General features: G+C 41.5%; 1 protein-coding gene across 1 annotated transcript in view; it reads left to right on the plus strand.

Moving 5' to 3' along the window:
* The window catches only part of PARD3B (par-3 family cell polarity regulator beta), a 2,091,605-nt gene that overhangs the window by 991,562 nt on the left and 1,075,411 nt on the right, over nt 1-24,632 (plus strand). Inside the window, 2 exon segments of the mRNA XM_029606318.1 lie at nt 20,923-21,278; nt 22,058-22,197. Coding sequence (XP_029462178.1) covers nt 20,923-21,278; nt 22,058-22,197 — 496 coding nt within the window.

The raw sequence follows: 24,632 nt of genomic DNA on the forward strand, positions 1-24,632 counted from the left end.
TTCAAATCAGCATCACACCCATTTAAACTTATTTTTGTATGATGAACAAGAAAGAAGAGAAGGTTGTATTAGAACCTCTGCCTTCTGTAAAGGGAACATTTGAGCCCTCTGATTTTGAAAATTTTACCAAGTTTAAAAAAAACCAAACACCTAGTCTTAGGGATCATTTCGATTAGGAGTCAAATATGCAAGCTTTTCCGACACTAGAGAAGTGTCATGGTTTAATCCACTGTTTAAAATTAATATGACTGTAATAAATTGGTCAATGTGGCAAGAAAAAGGGATTTTGCACATTGGTAAAGCTTTCTTGGCTACCCTTTCCAGCTTTGAATGATACAGGTATATATTATCTTCCTGCATCACAGTTGTTTAAGTGGGTACTTCTGACGAACTGTGTGATCTGTTGTAAGGTTTTTTTCTATTGACAAGCAGGACTAAATGCAGCCACACAAGTGGGTCATGTCATCTAATGCACTGGCATGGAGAATCTTTCTCAGAGATTAGAAAGAAAGAGGTTTTCTGTTTATGTGTAGGAGTTCCCATGCACTGCCTCAGTGTGTGTGTCCTCTGTCTTTCTCTTTCATTGTCACAGAAGGACTCTTCCTTTCTTTCACCATCCACAGTTTTTGTGAAAATCAATTTTTATTCATATTTCTTCTTAGTTTTTTTTTGGTTAATTTATTTCTTTGAACTTCCTCACCAAAAAAAAAAAAAAAAAAAAGCAAAGATATTTTCTGTTGTTTCTTTTGATAGTAGTGCAGGAGAAGCAGCCATTCAAGCTCTGCCTAAAAAACAAAAACACATATGTCCTCAAGATGGGAATGGTGGATCTCCACAAACTATCTTAGGTACCTGGGACCATCTCATAATAGCTCAAACTTTTAAGTCTCATGAGAAAATGTCTCCACAGGCTGTCAGGTATCAACAATTGAAATTAATATCTAAGGTTTCTTAACCTGAAGGAAAAAGAGCTTCACTGTTGGGTAGATCCAGAGCCTCCTAAAAAAAAAAAAAAAAAAAAAGTAAACAAAGAAAATTTAAAGAAAATGGCCCCAAGTCGTCCAAGCCTACAGCAATTACTCCTCCTCTTCTCATTCCTATTGGGATAAGAAAATATTTCCCTATAGGCACAAGCTTCATCAACATGAGTTGGCATAGAAGCTATTGGCACTCTCTGAAGAACCATCAAATTAGAGCTGCCTGGCTTGTCACCATGTACAGAAGATCTCTGAGCCATCAGCTTTAGCTCCTTGTCACCAAACCGCTCTGCATCAGTCATTTCATGTTTGCCAAGTTCAGTGCCATCCATGTCAGCACTTAAAAAGGAAACCATTCTCCATCAGACAATTCTTCATCAGCTTTTCCACCAGATATGGATAGCAATGCATTTGTAGCAAAGATGTGGCATGATTGTTTTTCAAAAAAGTATATGAAAAAAATCTCTTCTCTATCCCTGAAAATGTTTCTCAGTGAATTGTCTCTCCATCTTTGATTCTGCCTTTTCAAAAATCTGTGGAGAAGGAAAAACCACAGTCTTCTCAAGGTAGAACTAATTTGCCAGTTTATATCTGGGATTCAGATACAGAATCTTACAACCCTTTTTCTAGATATTCCATTCCAGAATCTCCAGAAATACTTCTTCTGAAATAGAAATAAGTATTAATTTATTTTATTTTAAAAGATTTATGTAATAATTATACATAGTAAACATAGTAATGATGGCAGATAAAGACCAAATGGTCCATCTAGTCTGCTTTGCAATTTGCTTATAGTTGTAACAGCTTTTCTGGTCAAGTTACCCCCATGTGTTTATTTGGGGTTTGTAGTTATATATGATAGTTGAGGGTGGATCCTTGGACCAGTGGTAGATGACCACGCCCCCAGGGAATGATCCCGAGAGGGACCACTGGTCAGGCTCAGAGTTAGGAGACAAATACATACCAGTTCTTTATTAGACAGTATACTGAACCACCAGAGATGACAGTAGTGAGCTGGCAAGCCGAGCTGGGCTGTAGTCCCTCAGATACTGGAACAGCGATCCATGGAGGCTGAGCTGAAGAGAGACTGAGATATAGTGAGTAGTCAGGGTATGCAGATGTAACACTCACACAATGTCCCAATGAAGCCCAGAAGCTGTAAAGTATAGGGCCTCGAAGAGCGAGTACCTGGTTCCAGGGAAAGCTCAGAGAGAACAATGGTAACTCACTGATGAAGCTGAGATAGTTGGTAGTGAAGACTTCCAGGCAGAAGAGTAAACAAAGTAAGTCTGGGATGAGGGCCCTCGAGGAGCGAGTACTGGTTCCAGACTGTCATCTGAAAAAACAAGGAGAGAGTGAGGCCCCCAAGGAGCGGATACCTCTGGTAAGTCCGAGGAGGCAGAGTAGCTTAGACAGACAAGTGAGTCCGTTGTCAATCCGTGTCCTTGCTAACTCGGTGTGTTAGCAAATTCCAAGACCTTAAATATCCGTAGCGGATGACGTCATCTTCGGGGGATGCCCCCGAGGTTCGCGCCAATGCCGGTACTTCAATCAGGGCCGCGCCATGCGCGCGCACCCCTAGGCCTCCAGGAAACATGGAGATTGCAGCGTCGAGCCATCAGGGAACGCCCGAGGACAAGTGGCAGGAGAATGCCACGGTAGCCAGTCTTCCTGCGGATGGAGAGCGAGCGCCAGAGAGGTAAGGAGGGCGGAGAGAGGGCGTTGGGCACCGATGGACACAACAGTGTTCTGTTAAGGATACTAACTACTGTTCCATGCAGGTTATTCCCATGCATTCCGTTAAGGGTAGTAACTGCCTCTGAGTGTAAGTCACCCCTATTCTTCTAGGACAAGCAGGATGGTAGTTCTCACAGATGGGTGACATCATCAAAAGGAGCATGGCACAGAAAACTTTTGTCAAAGTTTCTAGCACATTGAGCATGCCCAGCATGCCATAATCTGCGTGTCCACGCGGGGTCCCCCTTCAGTCGCTTTTTTTTCGCTGTGTTAGTTGCCACACAGTTTTGGAGCTCTGCTCTTCAAAGGTTTTTCATTCAGAATTTCTTATTTTCTCAGTGTTGGGTGCCTCTCAACAGTGCGGTAGGTTTTTTTTCTTTTTGCCTCCTTGCAGTTGATTCCCAACGTGTTGCTTCTTAGTGGATGCCGGTCATCAACCACTCATCTATTATTTTTCATGGCATCATCTGGTTTTCGACTATGCCCCCAGTGCTCGCAGACTATGTCGATTACTGATCCACATGAGGTCTGCATCCTCTGCCTGGGGGCATCGCACGACATCCAAGGGTGTCAGCTGTGCAATCAGATAACACCTAAAGACCATCATACTTGGCTGGACAAAATGGAGAAGGTTTTTGATTCAAAAAAGTCTACTTCATGCGCGCTGGCATCAGAGACGTCAACACCCAGGGGCAGAGGGGAGCCCTTTGATACCTTGTCCCTTTCCATTCCCCTTGCAGGATCGTCCCAATAAAGAGGAGCCAGTGATAGGCCCTCTCCATCATCAACACTTTGAAAGGCATCGGGATCTTCAGCGTCCTTGGCACCAGGGAAGGACATGTCGAGCATCGAGAAAAATCCTGAAAGCCATCAGTGCACAGCTCCAAATCTAGTGCGGTATCGTTAGCTGCCATGCTGCCTCGAAAGTGACCCTGTGATGAGGTGGCCTTATTCTCCAATAAACCTGAGAGTCCTGGGCTTTCCCCACCAATATTGGTGCCAGGCACCGAGCCTCCTTAGGGCTCCAAGGAAGCTCTGGTGATGCCTGATCCCCCTCCATCAGTCCTGGCTTCCACGGACTTCCAGGAGGAGTTGGACTGCAGGGTACAGAGTGCACTGTTCTGAGCCCTATGGGATATCTAACCGCTTGAGCCTGCGCCTTCTCTGTTGGTGTCCCTACTAGAGCGTCTGGACGTTCTCCTCTGTGTCCATCCGACACAACACTTCCAGAGTGATTCCCATTATTGGGTCCTACGAGGAGGAAGATATGCTTCAGCCACTGGCACCCTCGGATCCTTTGGTTCCGCGCATTAAGAAAGGTGGAAGGAAGGCAAAACAATTACCGTCATGGTTAAAAGGTGAAGTGAAAGAGGCTAGTTTTGCCAAAACCCATTGTAATCCATTTATTCCGGGGTTTCTGAATACTGGATGTCTGGGAATCAGATCAGATATACAGGATGCTGCACAGTTGGGGAATTTGGGTGTCTCAGCGTAACAGGTCTTGTTCTATCAGAGCTGCTGTAACCCCTTTTTTCATGGGTCTCTGAATCTTCTATGGGAGAGGAGGGAGATATTCTGGATACTGCAAGGATGGGGAGGTTTTGTGAAAACTGGACAATTCCTCTTTCAAATGAGTCAGCTCCTTTTTCATTGCAGACAGCTAAAATCAAATTAGACAACGCTTAATTCTCTAAATGGTAGACCTTAGGACATATACACTACAGATTCTACATTGAATAAAAGACATTCTGCTAATAGTGACTAATATACAAGTTGTGAGATAGTTACTTAGGCCTTATACTATTCACTTAACCTGAGTTGTTGGAAAAAGTATTTAAGAAGAAACACCATTGAGGTGGGAGGGAATGAACAACACTTGAAGATACCAGTCTTTTTTTTTTTTCCTTTAACAAACAGAGTAAACTAAATAGAAACTAGCAAGGATTCTTAAAATTCTATTAACTAACAGAAATATAAAGACAGATTTCAAACCATGCAAAGACAGAGAATGCAAAAAAAACATAAATGTCAGCAATAAAAGCACTTTATACTATGGCTAACTTAAAATTCAATTTCAGACTTAGCTGAAAAGCAAGATCAGCTAGGTGTGTGTGTGTCTCAATAGAGAGGTACCTTATTTTGCTCTGATTAAGTTCTTGGTTGATAACCCCCTGCAATGAACACTGAGTTGCCAGTCTTAAAAGATACTAGCCCCCCCCCCTTTTTTTTAACAATAGTAGCAAGGATTCTTAAAATTCTCTTAGCTAGCACAAATATAAGGCTAGACCTCAAACCAGAATGCAGAAAAAATAAATGTCAGCAATAAAAGCACTTTATACTAGGGCTAATTTAAAATGGAATTCAATTTCAGATTTATCTGAACAGCAAGGTCAGCTAGGTGTGTGTGTGTTTGTTTCAGTTGAGGTCCACAAATGTATACCCTGCCAGAGAATATCTCTTATCCTGAAGATGGTACACTCTATCCCATTTCCAATGGAAGAGGACCCAAAAGTGTGTTTTGTTTTGTTTTTTTACAATTTTTTATATCCCACAAATCCAATATGGGATTGATTATTGCAGTTCTCAATAAAATAATCATACAATCAAATCATGACAGTTTAGATCAAATGTTTTACATTTATGTTTGTCTATCTCCTATGCAAGATTTTAATAAAATGTCTGTGAACAATCAGATTTAGCAGTCTATGATTTCGTGGACAACCTCAGAGCCCTTTTTAAACATTGGCATTACATTGACCATGCTCCATTCGTCAGGTGAAGTAGATGATTTTAATGATAGGTTACAAATTACTAGTAAAGATATGAAATTTCATCTTTGAGTTTATTCAGAACTCTGGGGTATGTGATTTACCACTCTTTAGTTTCTCAGTCTGTCCTGTATCTTCCAAGTTCACCATGATTTGTTTCTGTTCTTCCAAATGATCACTAGTAAATATGGTTTCCATTCCCCAACTTTCTCATCCGTAAATAGCGAAGCAAAGCATTCATTTAAGGATAGATTTTAAAAGGCTGCGTGTGCACCCTTAAATGCGTGTATTTTGCTGCGCTCAAAAATACGCACTATTTTATAACCTGCATGTGTGGGTTAAAATATACTCTTCAGGTGCGCATATCTGCAGCTGTTTGTACATATCTTACTCGTACCACTTTACTACAGTTCGTTAGGAGCAGGAATCCGGTGAACATGAGAGAGACTCTTTTTAGGACTCGGTCTGATACTCTATATATGGACCATTGTGACGGGGAACTTTGAATTGGGGTGACTTTTTGGGAGGTAGGTTGAGGGTAAGGGGTGTTGATACATTGACAGGTATCCATTGTAAAATTGCAGTGTGCAAATCAACTCCTCTTGTTAGAATTTTCATCTCTTATAAGGTCAAATTCTTTAATGAAGTCAATTTTACAATGGATACCTCTCAATGTGTTTGTAATACCATCCCCCTAAACCCAACCCACCTCCAGAAAAGTCACCCCAAATCAAAGTACCCACTTACAATGGTCCACATATAGAGTATCAGACTGATCCCTATAAAGAGTCTCTCTCTCTCCCTCCCTGATGTTCAATGGACTCTTGCTCCTAACGAGGAGCTAGTGGCGAACATAATACATGTGCCAATTGAGGAAAATTTAGAGTTACACACATCAGTGCTGGCCCCACCTCTGGAATGCCCCTTTTCCGCCTACTGTCTCTGGGTATGCTTACCTCAATGTTAACGCACCCTTCCTGGCTATTTAAAATTCACATAGCTCCGCAAGGCTCACTTACGATTGCCTAAGAGGATTTCTGCTTCATATATATTTGAAAGAGTTTTTATTATGAGTTTTTGCCTGGACAGCCAGCTTCTTTTCTGATTTTTTTTTTTTTTGCCTGCTTTATCAGTGTTTTACATCTAACTTGCCAGTGGTTGTGATTTGGTTCAGTTCATCTGAATCATCACTCTTGAAAACCATCTCCGGAACCGGTATCTCTCCAACATCCTCATTAGTAAACACAGAAGCAAAAAATTAATTTAGTCTTTCTGCAATGGCCTTATCTTTCTTAAGAGCCCCTTTAACCCCACCAACCAACTCCCTCACAGGTTTCTTGCTTAGGATATATTTTAAAAAGTTTTTATTATGAGTTTTTGCCTCTGTGGCCACCTTCATTTCAAATTCTCTCTTAGCCTGCCTTATCAATGTTTTACACTTAACAATGCTTATGCTTTTTCCTATTTTCTTCAGATGGATCCTTCTTCCAATTTTTGAAGGATATTTTTTTGGCTGAAATAGCCTCTTTCATCTCACCTTTTAACCATGCCAGTATTCGTTTTGCCTTTCTCTAACCTTTCTTAATGCGTGGAATACATCTGGACTGCGCTTCTAATATTGTATTTTTAAACAATGTCCACGCCTGTTGTACACTGTTAACTTTTGCAGATGCACCTTTCAGTTTTTTTCTAACTATTTTCCTCATTATATCAAAGTCTCCCTTTTGAAAATGTAGTGTTAGAACTGTAGGTTTACATATTGTCTCCCTTTGAGTCATTAGTTAAAATTTGATCATGTTATGATCGCTATTACCAAGTGTCCCCACCACTGTTACATCTCTCACCAAATCCTGCATGCCACTAAATTAAATATAAAATGTCATAATACCTCTGTATCATTCCATGATGAGACCGCACCTTGAATACGGTGTACAATTCTGGTTGCTGCATCTCAAAAAAGATATAGTTGTACTGGAGAAGGTGCAGAGAATGGTGACCAAAATGATAAAGGGGATGGAAAGGCTAAAGAGGTTAAGGCTATTCAGCTTGGAGGAGAAGATGGCTGAGGGTGGATATGATGGAGGTCTATAAAATCATGAGAGGTCTAGAACGGGTAAATGTGAATTGGTTATTTAGTCTTTTGGATAATAGAAGGACTATGAGGAACTCCATGAAGTTAGCAAGTAGCACATTTAAAACAAATCATAGAAAATTCTTTTTCACTCAACTCACAATTAAGCTCTGGAATTTACCACCAGAGGATGTAGTTAGTGTGGGTGGGTTTAAAAAAGGTTTGGATAAGTTATTGGAGGAGAAGTCCATTAACTGCTACTAATGAAGCTGACTTAGGGAATAGCCACTGCTATTACTGGCATTAGTAACATGGGATTTACTTAATATTTGGGTACTTGTAACCTGGATTGGCTACTGTTGGGCTTGATGGACCCTTGGTTTGATCCAGTATGGCAATTTCTTATGTTCATTATGCTTATCTATGACCTTAGCCAAGTTACAAGAGATGCATGCCTGATGAAGTGGACTCTGTTCTCGAAAGCTCATGCCTCAATAAATTGGTTAGTGTATAAGTTGATACCCACCTCTTTTCATTTCTTCTTTACTATATTCCTTGTATTCTTCACCAGTCTAGTGTAATGACAGTACGAAATGGTAGCTGTTTGTCACATTATTTAGATGAGGGATCGCATATAAAAAGAAAACTGCAGGAACGACTGCAAAATGGGGAATAGACCATTGTTGTGCCCCATAGCAAGACTCCGGGGGATCCACAATAACCAACCAATTGATGATGCCTCGATCTGAAAAACCACTGAAAGAAGAGATTGGCAGCCGCTGGTTCACAAATTTGTTATTCTGAAAAGAAAGTAAATGTTTGCATTGTAATCAGAGGAAAAAAGTGGCTCCAATGGCAATCATTTTTTTTCAAAAAAAGAAATTGCTTCCTTCTCACTTGTCTAAAGAGAGACATCAGGAAAAACCTGTATTTTATTTCCACAAAAAAGAAAATCCTTATTCTGGCAATATTTATAGAATACAATATCTCTGTTTTTCTAAACTGAATGAGACATAAAGTAGTACTGGTATGCACTATATCAATAGAGGCTTCTAAAAAAGTTGAAATGTTAGGAATCTCTTGTCCAAAAGAGGCTAATACTCCATCTTCTACTTTTAACCTCCTTTCCCTAAGTAAATAAAATATTTTTTAAATAATGGGAATTTGGTCTTCTAAGAAACCTAAAATATCTTTAAAATATTTTTTAAACATTTTTAAAGGTAAAAATAACCTAATTGGAAAAGGTGACGACAATGTTGTAACCGGAAAGTTTATGAACCAAAGAAGAAAGAAGAGATTGGTGTGTGCCGGTCCATCGCTCAACCTCCACCCTTCTCCCTGAACCGAACCCCTTGTATCTAGAGATGGATCACTGCCCCAGTTTTAGCCTCCCCATCCTGACAAGGGGTGGTTCGGCTTTTTTGTGGCTTCTTTCAACAATAAACAACAGACGTATTATTCCAAGACAGCAAAGTCCAAGGCCTTAGCATTGGACGCATTGGCAATTTCTTGATCAGAAGGCCTAATGCATGCATTTTTCCTAATTCTTCTAATTCTCTCTGGGGCAGATTTTATAAATCTGCGCACACTCTCGTACTTTTGTTCGCGCACCAGGCGAATTTTAATGGATACACGCGGCTACGTGTGTAGCCGCGTGTATCCATTAAAATCCGGGGTCGGCGCGTGCAAGGCTGCCAAAAATCAGCAGCCTGCGCGCGCTGAGCCGCACAGCCTGCCTCCGTTCCCTCGCCCTCCCCCCACCTTTCCCTCCCTTCTCCTACCTAACCCACCCCCGGCCCTATCTAACCCCCCCCCCCAATCTCTATCACGAAAGTTACGCCTGCTTGAAGCAGGCGTAACTTTGCGCGCGCCGGGCTGGCTGCCATGCTCCATGTTCCAGTCCAGGGGCTGGTCCAGAGGCCGCGGCCATGCCTCCGGAACGCCCCCGGGCCGAAACCACGTCCCCGGAACGCCCCCGGATGACGCGCTGAATACGTCACGATCCCCGATGATGCGCGGATCGCGACACACCCCCGAAACGCCCCCCCCCCCCAGGAAAGCCCCAGGACTTACGCTCATCGCGGGGCTTTGTGCGCGCCGGAAGCCTATGCAACATAGGCTCAGCACGCACAGGGGGTGTTTGGGCCAGGTTTTTGGGGGGGGTACGCGCGTATCTTTCGTACGTACGTACCGCTTTGCAAATCTGGCCCTCTATGTTTGTGAAGCTAAGACTAGACAAGGCAAAAATGGTTCTAATAACCTTTTTCTGGCCATACCAAATTTGGTTTCCTTGGCTACAAAGACTGCTTGTTATTTATTTTTTTCAGCTCCCAATCTTTTCATATCTTCTTATACTATAGAACAAGTCTCTTCTTCACTCCCAACCTTTACTCTCTAGTGCTAACAGGATAGATATTGAGCACTTAATCTTTGAAGCCATGCCTTTGTCATCATAAATTAATGCAGTTCTAAAAGAAGCAAATAAGCCATCCACCAGGTGTTCTTATGTTTTGAAGTTGAAAATATTTTCTATCTGGTGTAAATCCCAGAACCAAAATCCTTTTATCTGTGAAACTTCTACTTTGCTGCAATACCTTCTTCACCTTTCTGACTCAGATTAAAATCAGAGTATCTTTAAGTGCTATTGCAGTGTATCAACACCCCTTCGAAGGCCTTCCTATGTCCCAGCATCTGATATGATTTACAAAATGGCTAATTCCGTCTTTGCCACCCTATACAGGATTGATCAACACCTTGGGATATTAACCTTGTCTTGTCAAATTGAAGCACCTTTCATGAAATTTATTTCTTGGAAAGTTCTTTTTCTCATAGCTGTTACTTCGGCTCAAGGAGTAAGTGAACTCCTTCTTCCTCTCAAATATTCAAGAACAGAGTAGTTCTAAGAACTCAAAGTTTGTGCCAATTGTCATTTCTCTATTTGATTTGAATTAATCTATAGTCCTTCGTGCTTTCTTCCCAAGGCCTCATGCCAGTAAAGCAGCACTCCAACACTGGACTCTAGAAGAATGCTCTCTTAGAAAGGACAAAGTCTGTTAGGGATGCTTCTCAATTTTCTTTTGATCCAAACAGACTCTCATCTTGACTGTCGGACTGCATCTCAATCTGTTAAATGAAAAGGTGTGAGCTAAAAACAAATAAATAAATAAAATAAAGACAGACATAGACCTGCCTAATAAGGTCAGAGTTCATCGGATCCAGGTGTCTGCAGCTTCCGTAGCTTTTCTTTCATCTACTTCTGTACAATACATTTGCAAAGCAGCTACCTGATCCTCTGTTCATACCTTTGTCCAATATTATTCTCTAGAATAGGACTCTTACACTGATAGTGCATTTGGTCAAGCAGTTCTAAAAAAAAAACCTCTTCAAATAATAGCTTTAATTCTCCCACCTTCTGCTTTTTCTCTAGGTTGCATATTCCTAATAAAAACAAGCATGTTTTATGCACCCCTCAGTTTACGAGTCCTCTCTTGTGTGTCTGCATTTAATTTTGATTGTTTACATAGAAAACAAATTTGCTTATCTATGACAGGTGCTTTCTGTAGACAGCAGGATAAGTTAGGCACACAATCCCAGCCTCCTTCCCTCAGAGTTAAAGCTCAGCAAAGAAAAGATTGAGGAGACTTGTGCAGCTCCAGCAGATAAGAATTCCTGCATATGTTCAGAAAGACTTTTCTTTCTGAGTTCTGAATGAGCATGCCCATGCATGGGCCGTCAGATGACATCACTTATTTGTGTGGATGATTTGTCCTGTTGTCTTTGGAGAACTATTTTTACAGGTAAGCAACCAAGCTTTAAAAATGAACCTGCAGGAGAATAGTGGAAGTACTGGAAATATGTGAATCAACTATGGAATTCTTGAAATTAGTATTAAGTTTTTATAGATGGTTGGAAAAAAGGGATAATCTTGCCTTGAAAGGTTTAATAAGGGTATAGTAGAGAGGTATTGGAGCAAAATTACAGGTAAATTCTGGGAGACTTGTTTGAATCTCTTTATCAGTGTTCATATCTCAGTCAATGATTTAATGTTCTTTCTAGCACATCATGTATATTGGACATCCATCAAACTTTCTAAGTTATTTAAGACTGAGGGAGGGGCAAGTTGCTCATGTAATAAAGAGATGGGACTTTATCACCCATATCATTTGAATGTTTACATTTTTGTCATCTTTGGCAATCAGTTTGCTAAAACGTTAAGGTGATTCTTGATCTTTTTTGTGGACTTGTCCCTTGTTAATGCAGTATTAAGATTGGCTTTCTTCGATTATGCATTTCCACCCCTAAAGAAGAAACAGAACTTTGTTAGCTTTTGCAATAAAGCTAATTTTGTCCAACAGGAAAGATTTTACACATGCAATGGTGAATGCATAGTGGAACGAGATATTGGTTGTCTATAAATTTGAAATGATGATGGCAAGAAAATTAAGTCAGAGGTTAGAAGTGCAGAGGACTTGGGAGCCCATTAGATTGTATCTAGTAAAAGTTATTTTTTTAGATTCTGTTCTAGGCAACAGTGGAATGTCTTGATAAATGGAGTGGTATTTCTTTCTTTTATATATGGTTTTAATTTTGTTTTGTATGTATTTTCTTTTGTTTTCTGAAAAAAAAAAACAACCCTTTTCTTGAACCGAACTTCTACTTTATCCAAATATCCTCCATTTCCATTTAAAAAAAATCAAAACAAATTAAATGAACTCTTAAAAAGCAAACCAAAGTATGAACACTTTATATGTCAAAGCCTCAGCTACTTCAGCTTCTGCTGATTAATTTGTTTAACATTCTTCTGGCAGGAGTGTGCTATGCAGAACAGAATCAGCCTCCCTGCATCATGTTCTTCCCAGAGCATCCCTTTACCTTCCATGTTCCTTCCATTTACTTTTCATAGGAGGAAGTAGATACATTTGGATTAGAGAGGCAGTAAAGAAAACTCAGTCTTAAAAGGTTTTGCTTCAGGAATTTTCCTTTAGGTAATGATAGTGACTAATAAAAGTCTAACTGCTTCAGCCAGACATCTATTTCTGCTCTTGTCTAGGCTCTGAAGCATGTTGAGCTAGGCCATGCTTTAGCTGTAGGTCATGAGTTAGATTTACTTGCAGAGCTGACATATCAAGTCAGGTTCAGTGACTTGATGAGAGAAAGATTTAGCTGGGAACAGCATAAGAAAAAACATTGCTGTATCTGGTGACACCAATTAAGTCCTTGCCGCACTTTTATTGTACATATAAATGTGTGTGTATATATAATATATATATATTTGTATGTGTGTACATGTGTATATACCGTATTTTTCGCTCCATAAGACGCACCTGACCATAAGACGCACCTAGGATTCAGAGGGGGAAAATTTAAAAAAAAAAAAAATTGTGCTAAACCGGCTCTGCGTCTGGGCGTCTTATGGAGCAAATTAGGGGAGTGCATAGTTTTTTTTTTTCTCCCCATTTTGTTTTCGGGTCTGGGGAGGGCCATTTCGGTCCACTCCCCAGATCAGAAAATTTTTCTTTCTGTGGGAACCCCCAAACCCCCCCCCCCCATCCCAACCCTTTAAATTAACAACCTCCACCCCCCTGACCCCCCCAAGACCTGCCGAATTAATTTCCTGCAACCCCCCACCCTCCTGACCCCCCCAAGACCTGCCGAATTAATTTCCTGCAACCCCCCACCCTCCTGACCCCCCCCAAGACCTGCCAAACGTCCCTGGTGGTCCAGCGGGGGTCCAGGAGCGGTCCGGGAACAATCTCCTGGGCGTGAGCCGTCGGCTGCCAGTAAACAAAATGGCGCCGATGGCCCTATGCCCTCACTATGTCACTGAGACCGACCAATAGCAGCGGTCGGTCTCAGTGACATAGTGAGGGCATAGGGCCGTCGGCGCCATTTTGTTTACTGGCAGCCGACGGCCCACACCCAGGAGATCATTCCCGGACCCCCGCTGGACCACCAGGGACGTTTGGCAGGTCTTGGGGGGGGTCAGGAGGGTGGGGGGTTGCAGGAAATTAATTTGTCAGGTCTTGGGGGGGGGGGGTTGTAGGAAATTAAGTCGGCAGGTCTTGGGGGAGTCGGGGGGGTGTTTGTTAGATTTTTGTTTGGTTTTTTTTTTATATTCGCTCCATAAGACGCACATACATTTTCCCCCCACCTTTGGGGGAAAAAAAGTGCGTCTTATGGAGCGAAAAATACGGTAGATAGAGAGAGAGAGATTGTGGGCTGGATTTTAAGAGGTACGCGTGGGCGTACATTTTTTCAATTTTCGATTTTCTTTATTTTTACATGCCCAAATCGATTGGTACTGATATCAGTGCATCACTTGGGCCTTTTTTTTTAATCAAGGTAAAAAAACAAACCAGCATTTAGGGAGAGGGGTAGGGGGTAGGGAAGTTCCCTTCCAGTCCATTCCTTAATTGGAGCGGAATGGGAAGGAACTGGGGAAGACCCCTATGTGTCGCCGTGCAAATTTTGCTAAACCGTGTCCCCCCCTTGTGCACGCGGATTGCAATATCTGGCACGCATGTGCGCACAGCCCCCCTGATTTTATAACTTGCGCACCTGTTATAAAATCGGCGTGTCCATGTGTGCACACCGGGTAGCACATGCAGCTATTGAAATATACCCCTTAGTGTTTGGGTACTTGCCAAGTACTTGTACCCTGCATTGGCCACTGTTGGAAACAGGATGCTGGGCTTGATGGACCCTTGGTCTGACCCAGTATGGCAATTTCGTATGTTCTTAAGTTGTTTGATTTCTTATTGACTGTCTTTTTTGTCTGATGTCCACCAAACTGAAGAACAACAAAGGCTTCGCCGAGTTCCCCAACTGCAGCTACATTATGTCAACGACAAACTGATATGCAGATATGTGCTGTCTTGGGCATAACCATGACATCTTGCAATGCTCTACATATGGAAATATGACTCCCAGAAGTTGTCATATCTGGTTAGAGCTCATGGAAAATTTATTTGAGTTAGATAAGTCCAAGCATGCTGCATCAGCATTGGAGTCATCAATATTGAGTGCCCCAGGAGTTGCATCTGATGTTGGTGGTGCATCAGATATTAAGGAAGCATCATTCTTCATTGATTTTGAGCACTGGTAGATACTGAGGGCACAGTTCCTTCCACCCAATGAAAGCAAAGGGTTTCACTTTATCAGTATTGGCACCAATGGACACTATGTGGGGCAGTGAATGAAGATGAAGAAGCACAGACATCAGTCCTGGTCAGAGTTGGGGATGCTAGAAGCAGCTATATATCCTCCTAAGTATCCCCGCAGAGAAGTCAATTCACATTTGAGAATGCCTGGGGGACATTTTGAGCCTCTGTTTGCTGCAGGTGACCTAGGAAGAGGCAACTTCACCTCCTGTCTCCCTGGGGAAGGCTTACATAAATCACTGGGCAAATATAACTTCAAATAGCTTGATTCTCTCCATCATTCAGAATAAGTACAGGCTTAGTCTTTTGAAAATTCTAACAGATTGCCCACAAGAGTTTATCATTGTCTCTCAAAATTGAGAATTACTATTAAAGAAGCTGTTCTTCCTCTTGGAAGCCACAACAGTCAAACCTGTCCCAACAGGGGAAAGAGGGGCAGGTATTTTATTCCAAGTAGCTCCCATCTTAAAAGAAACAAAAAGGACTGTATTTATCCTTGACCCAGGAATTTAATAAAAGAGAAGTTCGAGATGATTTCCTTGGGCATCCTAATTCCTTTTCTTCAAAAAGGGGATCAGCTAAGCTCCCTGGATTTAAAGGATACGCATAACCACACAGATATATTCAAATCACATGAACTTTCTCATATTCATTATTGGGAAGTATAACTTCCAGTATTGTATCCTGCCCTACTGCCTAGCAGCTACACCACAAGTATTTACAAAATGTTTAGCAGTTGTAGTGGTGCATCTATGCCTATAGGTGGTGCAGGTGCAAAGAATTTCTTAGCTACAGACAAATGCACAAAACCATTCAGGTGCTGAAGTTGATGGGATTCATCATAAATTATTCCAAATCCTATCTGAGTCCGCCACCTCATTTGGAATTCATGCAAGCTCTGCTAGATGCAACTCAGGTCAAAGCTTTTCTTCAACAAGAAAATGTTATCATGCTGATGTCTGCTGTGGAAGAAATAAGAGAGTCAGTAGACATCAGCAAGGGACATGTTGAGGATGTTGGGCCTAATTGCATCAACAGTGCAATTAACACTCTTGGCGCATCTCTGCCCAAGTTGAGCCAGTAAACCCTCAACAGCTCAGACTTTTGAAGAGAAAATGGAGTTAATGTATTGCTATCTTTATGCCAAAAACCCTTTATTTAAAACGGTAAGGTATGCAAAGACAGCTGTTAATAAATGGAAGAAAGAGGAAACCTATCAAAGGAAAAGTGTCAAAAGGCAACAAATGATAACTTAAGAGCTTTAGTGAGAGAAATTATAAAATGTAATACCTAAGTGATGACATCTTAAAACAGATGAAAGCTTGTGCTGCAGAAGAAGAAAATGCAGAAAGGAATTCCAGAAGAGAGGTGCCTGAGAAGCAAAGGAGCACCACTATAAAGGTGCCTGAACACTCAAGGATCACCAGGATAAAAGTCCCTGATCAATAGAGGACCACCAGAACAAAGGTACCAAGCCAACCAGAACAATTGTAAAAGGCAATTGTTGTGATAAAAGTGAAAGATAAGGGTATAGTGCTGGAGGAAGAGAGCAGTACATGTCTGTCCAGGAAGCAGAGCATAAAGGAAAGGAAGCAGTCATGGGATTTGCTACTCTTAACAGAAAACATGGGGGTACCCTGCATAGAACAGCAGTTACAATCATAAGCAGCTTGCTGGGCAGACTGGATGGACCATGTGGTCTATATATGCCCTCATTACTATGTTACCAGAACTAAGGTAAGGTTCCAATCAACCAGAACAATTGGAAGAGGCAACTGGTGAGGTAGCTGTGAAAGGCAAAGGTGTATCACTGGAGGTCCTCAAAAACAATCAACCAATAATTTGCCTGCCTACAATCTATAAAAAGTTCACTGCAATAGATGGAGAATAGAATACAAGATCATATCAACTCTAATAACATCTTGGCATCTGAATAGAAGGGTCGCAAAAAAGCATATGGAATAAAAAAAACAGTTGTTGCTGAATGAAGATGGTCAATATGTCATTCTTAACTTTAAGATTCAGCAAGGAACATTTTAGGGATATTCCTTTCATCGCTTTTGTTTTGTTTGGCATTCGATTTGTGAGAACTCTAACTCCTTGTGTAATGGAATTAACCTTAATCTTAGAGCTACCAATCCCCTATCAATGACATCTCACCTATTATTTATAGGTGACTTGAAACTCTACAACTCTGTGATGCTTGTTTATTAGAACAGCTTTGAGCAGTAAAGTGTTTCTCAAATAACATTAGGATGACATTTGACATTTTCCTTAAAGGAAAATTAAGCAAAACTGAAAATATCTCCTTTCTGAATATTGCAATATAAAGGAACTGGAGCAGGAAGATATATTCAAATATTCAGGAGCAGAGGAAGGCAGAACAATTTGGTATAAAGAACTGAGAGCGAAGATTAGTAAAGAGTACTATAGGAGACTGAAGCTGATATTGAAAAGTGCCGTAACATTATGGAAGAGGATAACACGCTTTCTATTCCTGCAAACAGCTTTAGAGTAGTAGACTGGCCCCATAAATATCTTGAAGAATTGGATGTAAAACAAGAAAACTCCTCTTCCATGCCCATCAGATAATCTGTAAGAACCAGTGTATGCTTAAATTGTACTTCCCTAGAGCCGAAGTGGTTATGGGTCTCATTGAAATTGATTACATATATAGAGCTACTATAATAGGTCTTCAGGAATACTCAGTGGCATCAGGAGACCCAAATGCCCAAATAGTGTTGAAGTATGAAAGTGAATAAGAATCATCAGTCTCTATTCTTGAACTTGAAACAATTTTTCCAGCAAATAGAAGGAATAACTGAAAATCCACCACCTCTGAAGTGGAAAGAAGCTACAGAATAAGGAAAATAAGAAAAAAATACTTTTAAATAATTTGACCAGTAAAGAAGGAAAGATAACTGGCAAAAGTATGAATACAGTGGAAAGAGTTACTTCAGAAATGCCATGTAGATCAAGATTTAATACTGCAGTGGCTAAGAAGAAGTGGGCTCAAGCCTAAGGATGAGAGAGTGATAATTGCAAAACAGGATACTGGGCTATGGACAAGAAAGTTCTCAGTTAGCATAGAAAATAATGGCAAAACAAACAAGTGCGGATTCTGTAAAATAGAACTGGAAGTGGTTACATATTGCATCACTGCATGTGACATGCTGATAGCAGAAGGCTTGTTTATAGAAAGGCATGACAAGGTGGCATGCCTAATCTCTTGGAAACTGTATAAACACTATAACATTGCTGTACCAAAAAACCCCCCACTGGCATCATACCCCTAATAGAAATGAAGAGAACAATGAAATTGTGATCACCTGGAACATTCCTATTCCAACTGATAGAACTGATAGAAAGATTGATGCTAGAAAACCAGACATTGTGGTAAAGATGAAAAACACAAGAATGGCATTGCTGATAAGAGGTATCGATACCCAGTGATTATTCTGTGGATTGTATAGAGAAAGAGAAGATTTTTAAGTACCAAGAGATACAATCAGAGACCAAGAAAATGTGGTAGAAAGTTACAGAAATAGTCCCAGTTATAATGGGTGCCACAGGCCTGATTAAGACGAATTTCCAAACACACCTTGATATGTTACCTTTACATATCTACCCTATCAACTCTAGAAAGAGGCTTTCTTTAGCATAGTACAAGTTTCAAGATGGCATTAGCAGTAAAATTTGAGAACTTGAGATCATTCCCGACATACCTGTTATTGTTTGTAAGGTTTTGGGTGGACCCTTGGACACTATGGCAAATGATCACGCCCCTAACCCCTACACTAATACCTAAGCCTCACCTCAAGTTACTAGGTTGGCCTCCCATAGAGATATAAATTAGGGATGTGAATCGTTTTTTGACGATTTAAAATATCGTCCGATATATTTTAAATCGTCAAAAATCGTTAGAGGCGATATATAATAGGAATTCCCCCGATTTATCGTCAAAAATCGTAAATCGGGGGGAGGGCGGGAAAACCGGCACACCAAAATAACCCTAAAACCCACCCCGACACTTTAAAATAAATCCCCCACCCTCCCGAACCCCCCCAAATGTCTTAAATTACCTGGGGTCCAGTGGGGGGGGTCCCGGTGTGATCTTCCACTCTCGGGCACACTAAAACAACCCTAAAACCCACCCCGACCCTTTAAAATAAATCCCCCACCCTCCCGAACCCCCCCAAAATGTCTTAAATTACCTGGGGTCCAGTGGGGGGGGGGTCCCGGTGTGATGTTCCACTCTCGGGCCACGGGTGCATTTGATAGAAATGGCGCCGGCGCTACCTTTGCCCTGTCATATGACAGGGCAAAGGTAGCGCTGGCGCCATTTTGGTTCCTGTCCCCCGACGTCGCGAGCGTAGGAGATCACTCCCGGACCCCCAGGGACTTTTGGCCAGCTTGGGGGGGCCTCCTGACCCCCACAAGACTTGCCAAAAGTCCAGCGGGGGTCCGGGAACGACCTCCTGCACTCGAATCGTGTTGCCGTAATGCAAAATGGCGCCGGCCATACGGCCGGCACCATTTTGCAGTACGGCAATATGTCCATACGGCCGGCACCATTTTGCAATACTCGTTGCAAAATGGCGCCGCCCGTATGGCCATATTGCCATAATGCAAAATGGCGCCGGCCATATAGCCGGCGCCATTTTGCATTATGGCAACACGATTCGAGTGCAGGAGGTCGTTTCCGGACCCCCGCTGGACTTTTGGCAAGTCTTGTGGGGGTCAGGAGGCCCCCCCAAGCTGGCCAAAAGTCCCTGGGGGTCCGGGAGCGATCTCTTACGCTCGCGACGTCGGGGGACAGGAACCAAAATGGCGCCGGCGCTACCTTTGCCCTGTCAGGGCAAAGGTAGCGCCGGCGCCATTTCTATCAAATGCACCCGTGGCCCGAGAGTGGAACATCACACCGGGACCCCCCCACTGGACCCCAGGTTATTTAAGACATTTTGGGGGGGTTCGGGAGGTTGGGGGATTTATTTTAAAGGGTCGGGGTGGGTTTTAGGGTTGTTTTAGTGTGCCCGAGAGTGGAAGATCACACCGGAACCCCCCCACTGGATCCCAGGTAATTTAAGACATTTTGGGGGGGTTCGGGAGGGTGGGGGATTTATTTTAAAGGGTTGGGGTGGGTTTTAGGGTTGTTTTAGTGTGCCGGTTTTCCCGCCCTCCCCCGATTTACGATTTACACGATATTTAAAAAAACAAAACTGTGACGATCCGATTCCCTCCCCCCCCCCAGCCGAAATCGATCGTTAAGACGATCCATCACACGATTCACATCTCTAATATAAATATCTATCTAGTGTGAGGGCATTATGGCTAGTCTCTCTCCCTCTCCCTCTCTCCTCCCCCCAGTGGCCCTGAAAGTTAGGCTGGCTCTCCAGGAGCTTGAAACTACTAAATATGGTCCCCCCCCAGTGGTTGTATGTAGGAAATACAATTCTGGCACTTATCACAATTTGCATTAAGACAGCAGTTCGCATAGGTATTAGCACAAATTGCGATAAACTGCCTATTACCATAAAACATGCCCCTTTTCCTATTGCATGCAATATTTAGTGTATGTTGATAAATCCAGGCCTTTATTTGTTGTGTTTTCTCAATAGGACATGCATTGGTGGTGAACTGCTGTCTTTTTATAAGTAGGGCTATTGTGCCTGGTAGTAGAGGGAGTTTGTGTTGCTGTTATTGAGATAACACCAGAATATCTTTTTTGTATGGTGAGTTGTATGGGGAATGTTCTAGTTCTGCTTTATACCCATTACGGAGGGGTGGTGGTAGGATAGCCTTGTGACTGTCATGTGCTCAATGTGTCACACATTAGGGAATTATCAGGTGTGTCCCGACGGAAAAAAGGTTCAGAACCATTGATCTAGAAGCTGTGAATTCAAGGTTTCTGATCAGGGCTTTGTTTGATAACATCACTAAACCTGTGAGGATTTCCATCCTGTTATCCTTGTAGAATAACCTGCCACAGGTAAGTAATGTTTGTTTGTTTTTTGTTTTGTTTTTTTTAACCGTCTTTAATCATGTCAGTAGTTATTGTGTATTTATTCTAAGTTATGATATGAATCTTTCTCTATTAACTATCAACTATTTCTGAATTTGTAACTCACTTAGAGCTTAGATTTGAAATACTAAGTAATAAAATGCAAAAAAATCTAAATCCAACATCCTTTTCCATTACTCTTATACAGGGCTCAGGATATATTTCGACAGGCAATGAATAATGCAAGTGTCGTAGTAGAAGTGGTTCCTTCGTACAACCGTGACCCATATGAAAAGTCGCTCATTGCTCCACTTACTATTTTAAATAATGACAACGGTATTTCTAAAACAAAAGTCCCACTTCCGATCCATGGGAAACCAACTGTGAAGATAGGAGAACAAACTGCAGTGAACACCATGGAAGCTGGCACACATGCATCTCTACAACCAAGCAAGAGCCCAACCCTCCCTCAGGTGGGCAGGAAATTGTCCTCACCATCAATTTGTCCTTTGGGATTTGGGAGCAAAAAACATTCTAGAAAAATAAAGATAGACCTCAAAAAAGGTAATGAAATGGTTAAAATACAAAAACTGTGATGACTTCAATAACAGTATCTGTATTGTTTCTGTGCAGAGACAGTGGTCTACTTGGGGCTGGCCAGGGCTTTGTTTTTAGCAAGCAAGTTTCTTATATTCGCTGCCTATGCTGAGATTACCCATTGAACCTCTTGCGTTTTTTACCTTTGGATTCCAATACCTTTGCCACTTTCCATCAGTCTCTGAATGTGACAGAATTTTAAGTTGTGACTTCTCAAGTTGAGAATTCTGAGTGATGAGCTTCATGTCCCATAGAGAATTCTGTACTTTTGAACAGACACTTAAAGAACAAAGAACTATAATTGGAGACAAGTCTCCAAATATGTGGAAGTTTGAACATCAGACATTTCAGTAACAAAGGTTTATTAAACAAAGCAATATTATTGTTTTTAAATAGAACACGTCTTCTGCTTTTTAAAATTTTGGGATTGTACTTACCAACCTGATAGTGATTAATACACTCATGGATAACTATTATGGTAAAGTGATACCTCCCAGACAAACAATCATTTGTAGTTCATGAACTTACCCTTTTAACTCTTTCCTTGCCCTCTTTCTTATTGTAACGATGATCAGTCACTTGTATGTCTTTTTTTTTTTTTTTTTTTTTTTAATGGGTGCTAAAATGAAATATGCTGGCTGCTTATGTATAGTTGCTTGTTAGATGATGATTTTGATTATTCTTACCTTTTAAGTAAGGTTTCTGCCCAAGGGTAATCTGAGTTTTCCCTTTTATCTCCTCTATAGGACAAGAAGGACTTGGTTTCACGGTTGTTACCAGGGACTCGTCAGTGCATGGCCCCGGTCCTATTTTTGTAAAGAACATTTTGCCAAAGGGAGCTGCCATAAAGGATGGTCGTTTGCAGTCTGGAGATAGAATTTTAGAGGTTAGCAGATCTGGAAATACTTCTTATTCTTCGTGCTTTAATTCCTAAGACATTTGTGTAATTTATTATGATTCTTTATCCAGGGCAAGTCTTGCCTCACAAATCTGCTTCACTTTTTTGAAAGAGTTAATAAACATGTGGATAAAGGTGAACCGGTAGATGTAGTGTACTTGGATTTTCAGAAGGCGTTTGACAAAGTTCCTCATGAGAGGCTTCTAGGAAAAGTAAAAAGTCATGGGATAGGTGGCGATGTCCTTTCATGGATTGCAAACTGGCTAAAAGACAGGAAACAGAGAGTAGGATTAAATGGACAATTTTCTCAGTGGAAGGGAGTGGACAGTGGAGTGCCTCAGGGTTCTGTATTGGGACCCTTACTTTTCAATATATTTATAAATGATCTGGAAAGAAATACGACGAGTGAGATAATCAAATTTGCAGATGACACAAAATTGTTCAGAGTAGTTAAATCACAAGCAGATTGTGATAAATTGCAGGAAGACCTTGTGAGACTGGAAAATTGGGCATCCAAATGGCAGATGAAATTTAATGTGGATAAGTGCAAGGTGATGCATATAGGGAAAAATAACCCATGCTATAATTACACAATGTTGGGTTCCATATTAGGTGCTACAACCCAAGAAAGAGATCTAGGCGTCATAGTGAATAACACATTGAAATCGTCGGTTCAGTGTGCTGCGGCAGTCAAAAAAGCAAACAGAATGTCGGGAATTATTAGAAAGGGAATGGTGAATAAAACGGAAAATGTCATAATGCCTCTGTATCGCTCCATGGTGAGACCGCACCTTGAATACTGTGTACAATTCTGGTCGCTGCATCTCAAAAAAGATATAATTGCGATGGAGAAGGTACAGAGAAGGGCTGCCAAAATGATAAGGGGAATGGAACAACTCCCCTATGAGGAAAGACTAAAGAGGTTAGGACTTTTCAGCTTGGAGAAGAGACGACTGAGGGGGGGGATATGATAGAGGTGTTTAAAATCATGAGAGGTCTAGAACGGGTAGATGTGAATCGGTTATTTACTCTTTCGGATAGTAGAAAGACTAGGGGGGGCACTCCATGAAGTTAGCATGGGGCACATTTAAAACTAATCGGAGAAAGTTCTTTTTTACTCAACCCACAATTCAACTCTGGAATTTGTTGCCAGAGGATGTGGTTAGTGCAGTTAGTATAGCTGTGTTTAAAAAAGGATTGGATAAGTTCTTGGAGGAGAAGTCCATTACCTGCTATTAAGTTCACTTAGAGAATATCCACTGCCATTAGCAATGGTAACATGGAATAGACTTAGTTTTTGGGTACTTGCCAGGTTCTTATGGCCTGGATTGGCCACTGTTGGAAATAGAATGCTGGGCTTGATGGACCCTTGGTCTGACCCAGTATGGCATTTTCTTATGTTCTTATCCCCTTCAAAAAAATGAAGCAGATTTGTTAGGCAAGACTTCCCTTGGGTAAATCCATGTTGACTGTGTTCCATTAAATCATGTCTTTCTATATGCTCTACGATTTTGATCTTGAGAATAGTTTCCACTATTTTTCCCGGCACTGAAGTCAGGCTCACTGGTCTATAGTTACCCGGATCGCCCCTGGAGCCTTTTTTAAATATTGGGGTTACATTGGCCACCCTCCAGTCTTCAGGTACAATGGATGATTTTAATGATAGGTTACAAATTTTAACTAACAGATCAGAAATTTCATTTTTGAGTTCCTTCAGTACCCTAGGATGCATACCATCCGGTCCAGGTGATATATTACTCTTTAGTTGGTCAATCTGGCCTACTACATCTTCCAGGTTCACAGTGATTTCATTCAGTTCATCTGACTCATCACCCCCTGAAAACCATCTCCGGAACTGGTATCTCCCCAACATCCTCATTAGTAAACACGAAAGCAAAGAATTCATTTAGTTTTTCTGCAATGGCCTTATCTTCCCTTAAGAGCCCCTTTAACACCTTGGTCATCTAATGGTCCAACCGACTACCTCACAGGTTTCTTGCTTTGGATATATTTTAAAAAGTTTTTATTAATAGTTTTTGCCTCTATGGCCAACATCATTTCAAATTCTCTCTTTGCCTGTCTTATCAATGTTATACATTTAACTCGACAATGCTTATGTTATGAGTGTGTGTAAATGAATGGGTGCCTGCCATGGGATCTGGTTGTGTCAGTGAGAGAGAATGAGTGTTTGTTTGGGGGTCTGTCTGTGTGTTGTGAGAATGGATGCCTGCCTGGTGGTCTGTGTGTATGAGAGAGAGAATAGGTTCCTGCCTGGTGTCTGCCTGTGTGTGGGTGTGGGAATGGGTGCCTGCCTGGGGATCTGTCTGTGTGAAAATGGGGGTCTGTCTGTGTGAGTATGAAAGAGAATGGGTGCCTGCCTGGGGTCTGTGTGTGTGAGATAGAGAGAGAGAATGGGTGCCTAT

This window comes from Rhinatrema bivittatum, chromosome 6, assembly GCF_901001135.1.
Source record: "Rhinatrema bivittatum chromosome 6, aRhiBiv1.1, whole genome shotgun sequence".
In the NCBI taxonomy this organism is placed as follows: Eukaryota; Metazoa; Chordata; class Amphibia; order Gymnophiona; family Rhinatrematidae; genus Rhinatrema; species Rhinatrema bivittatum.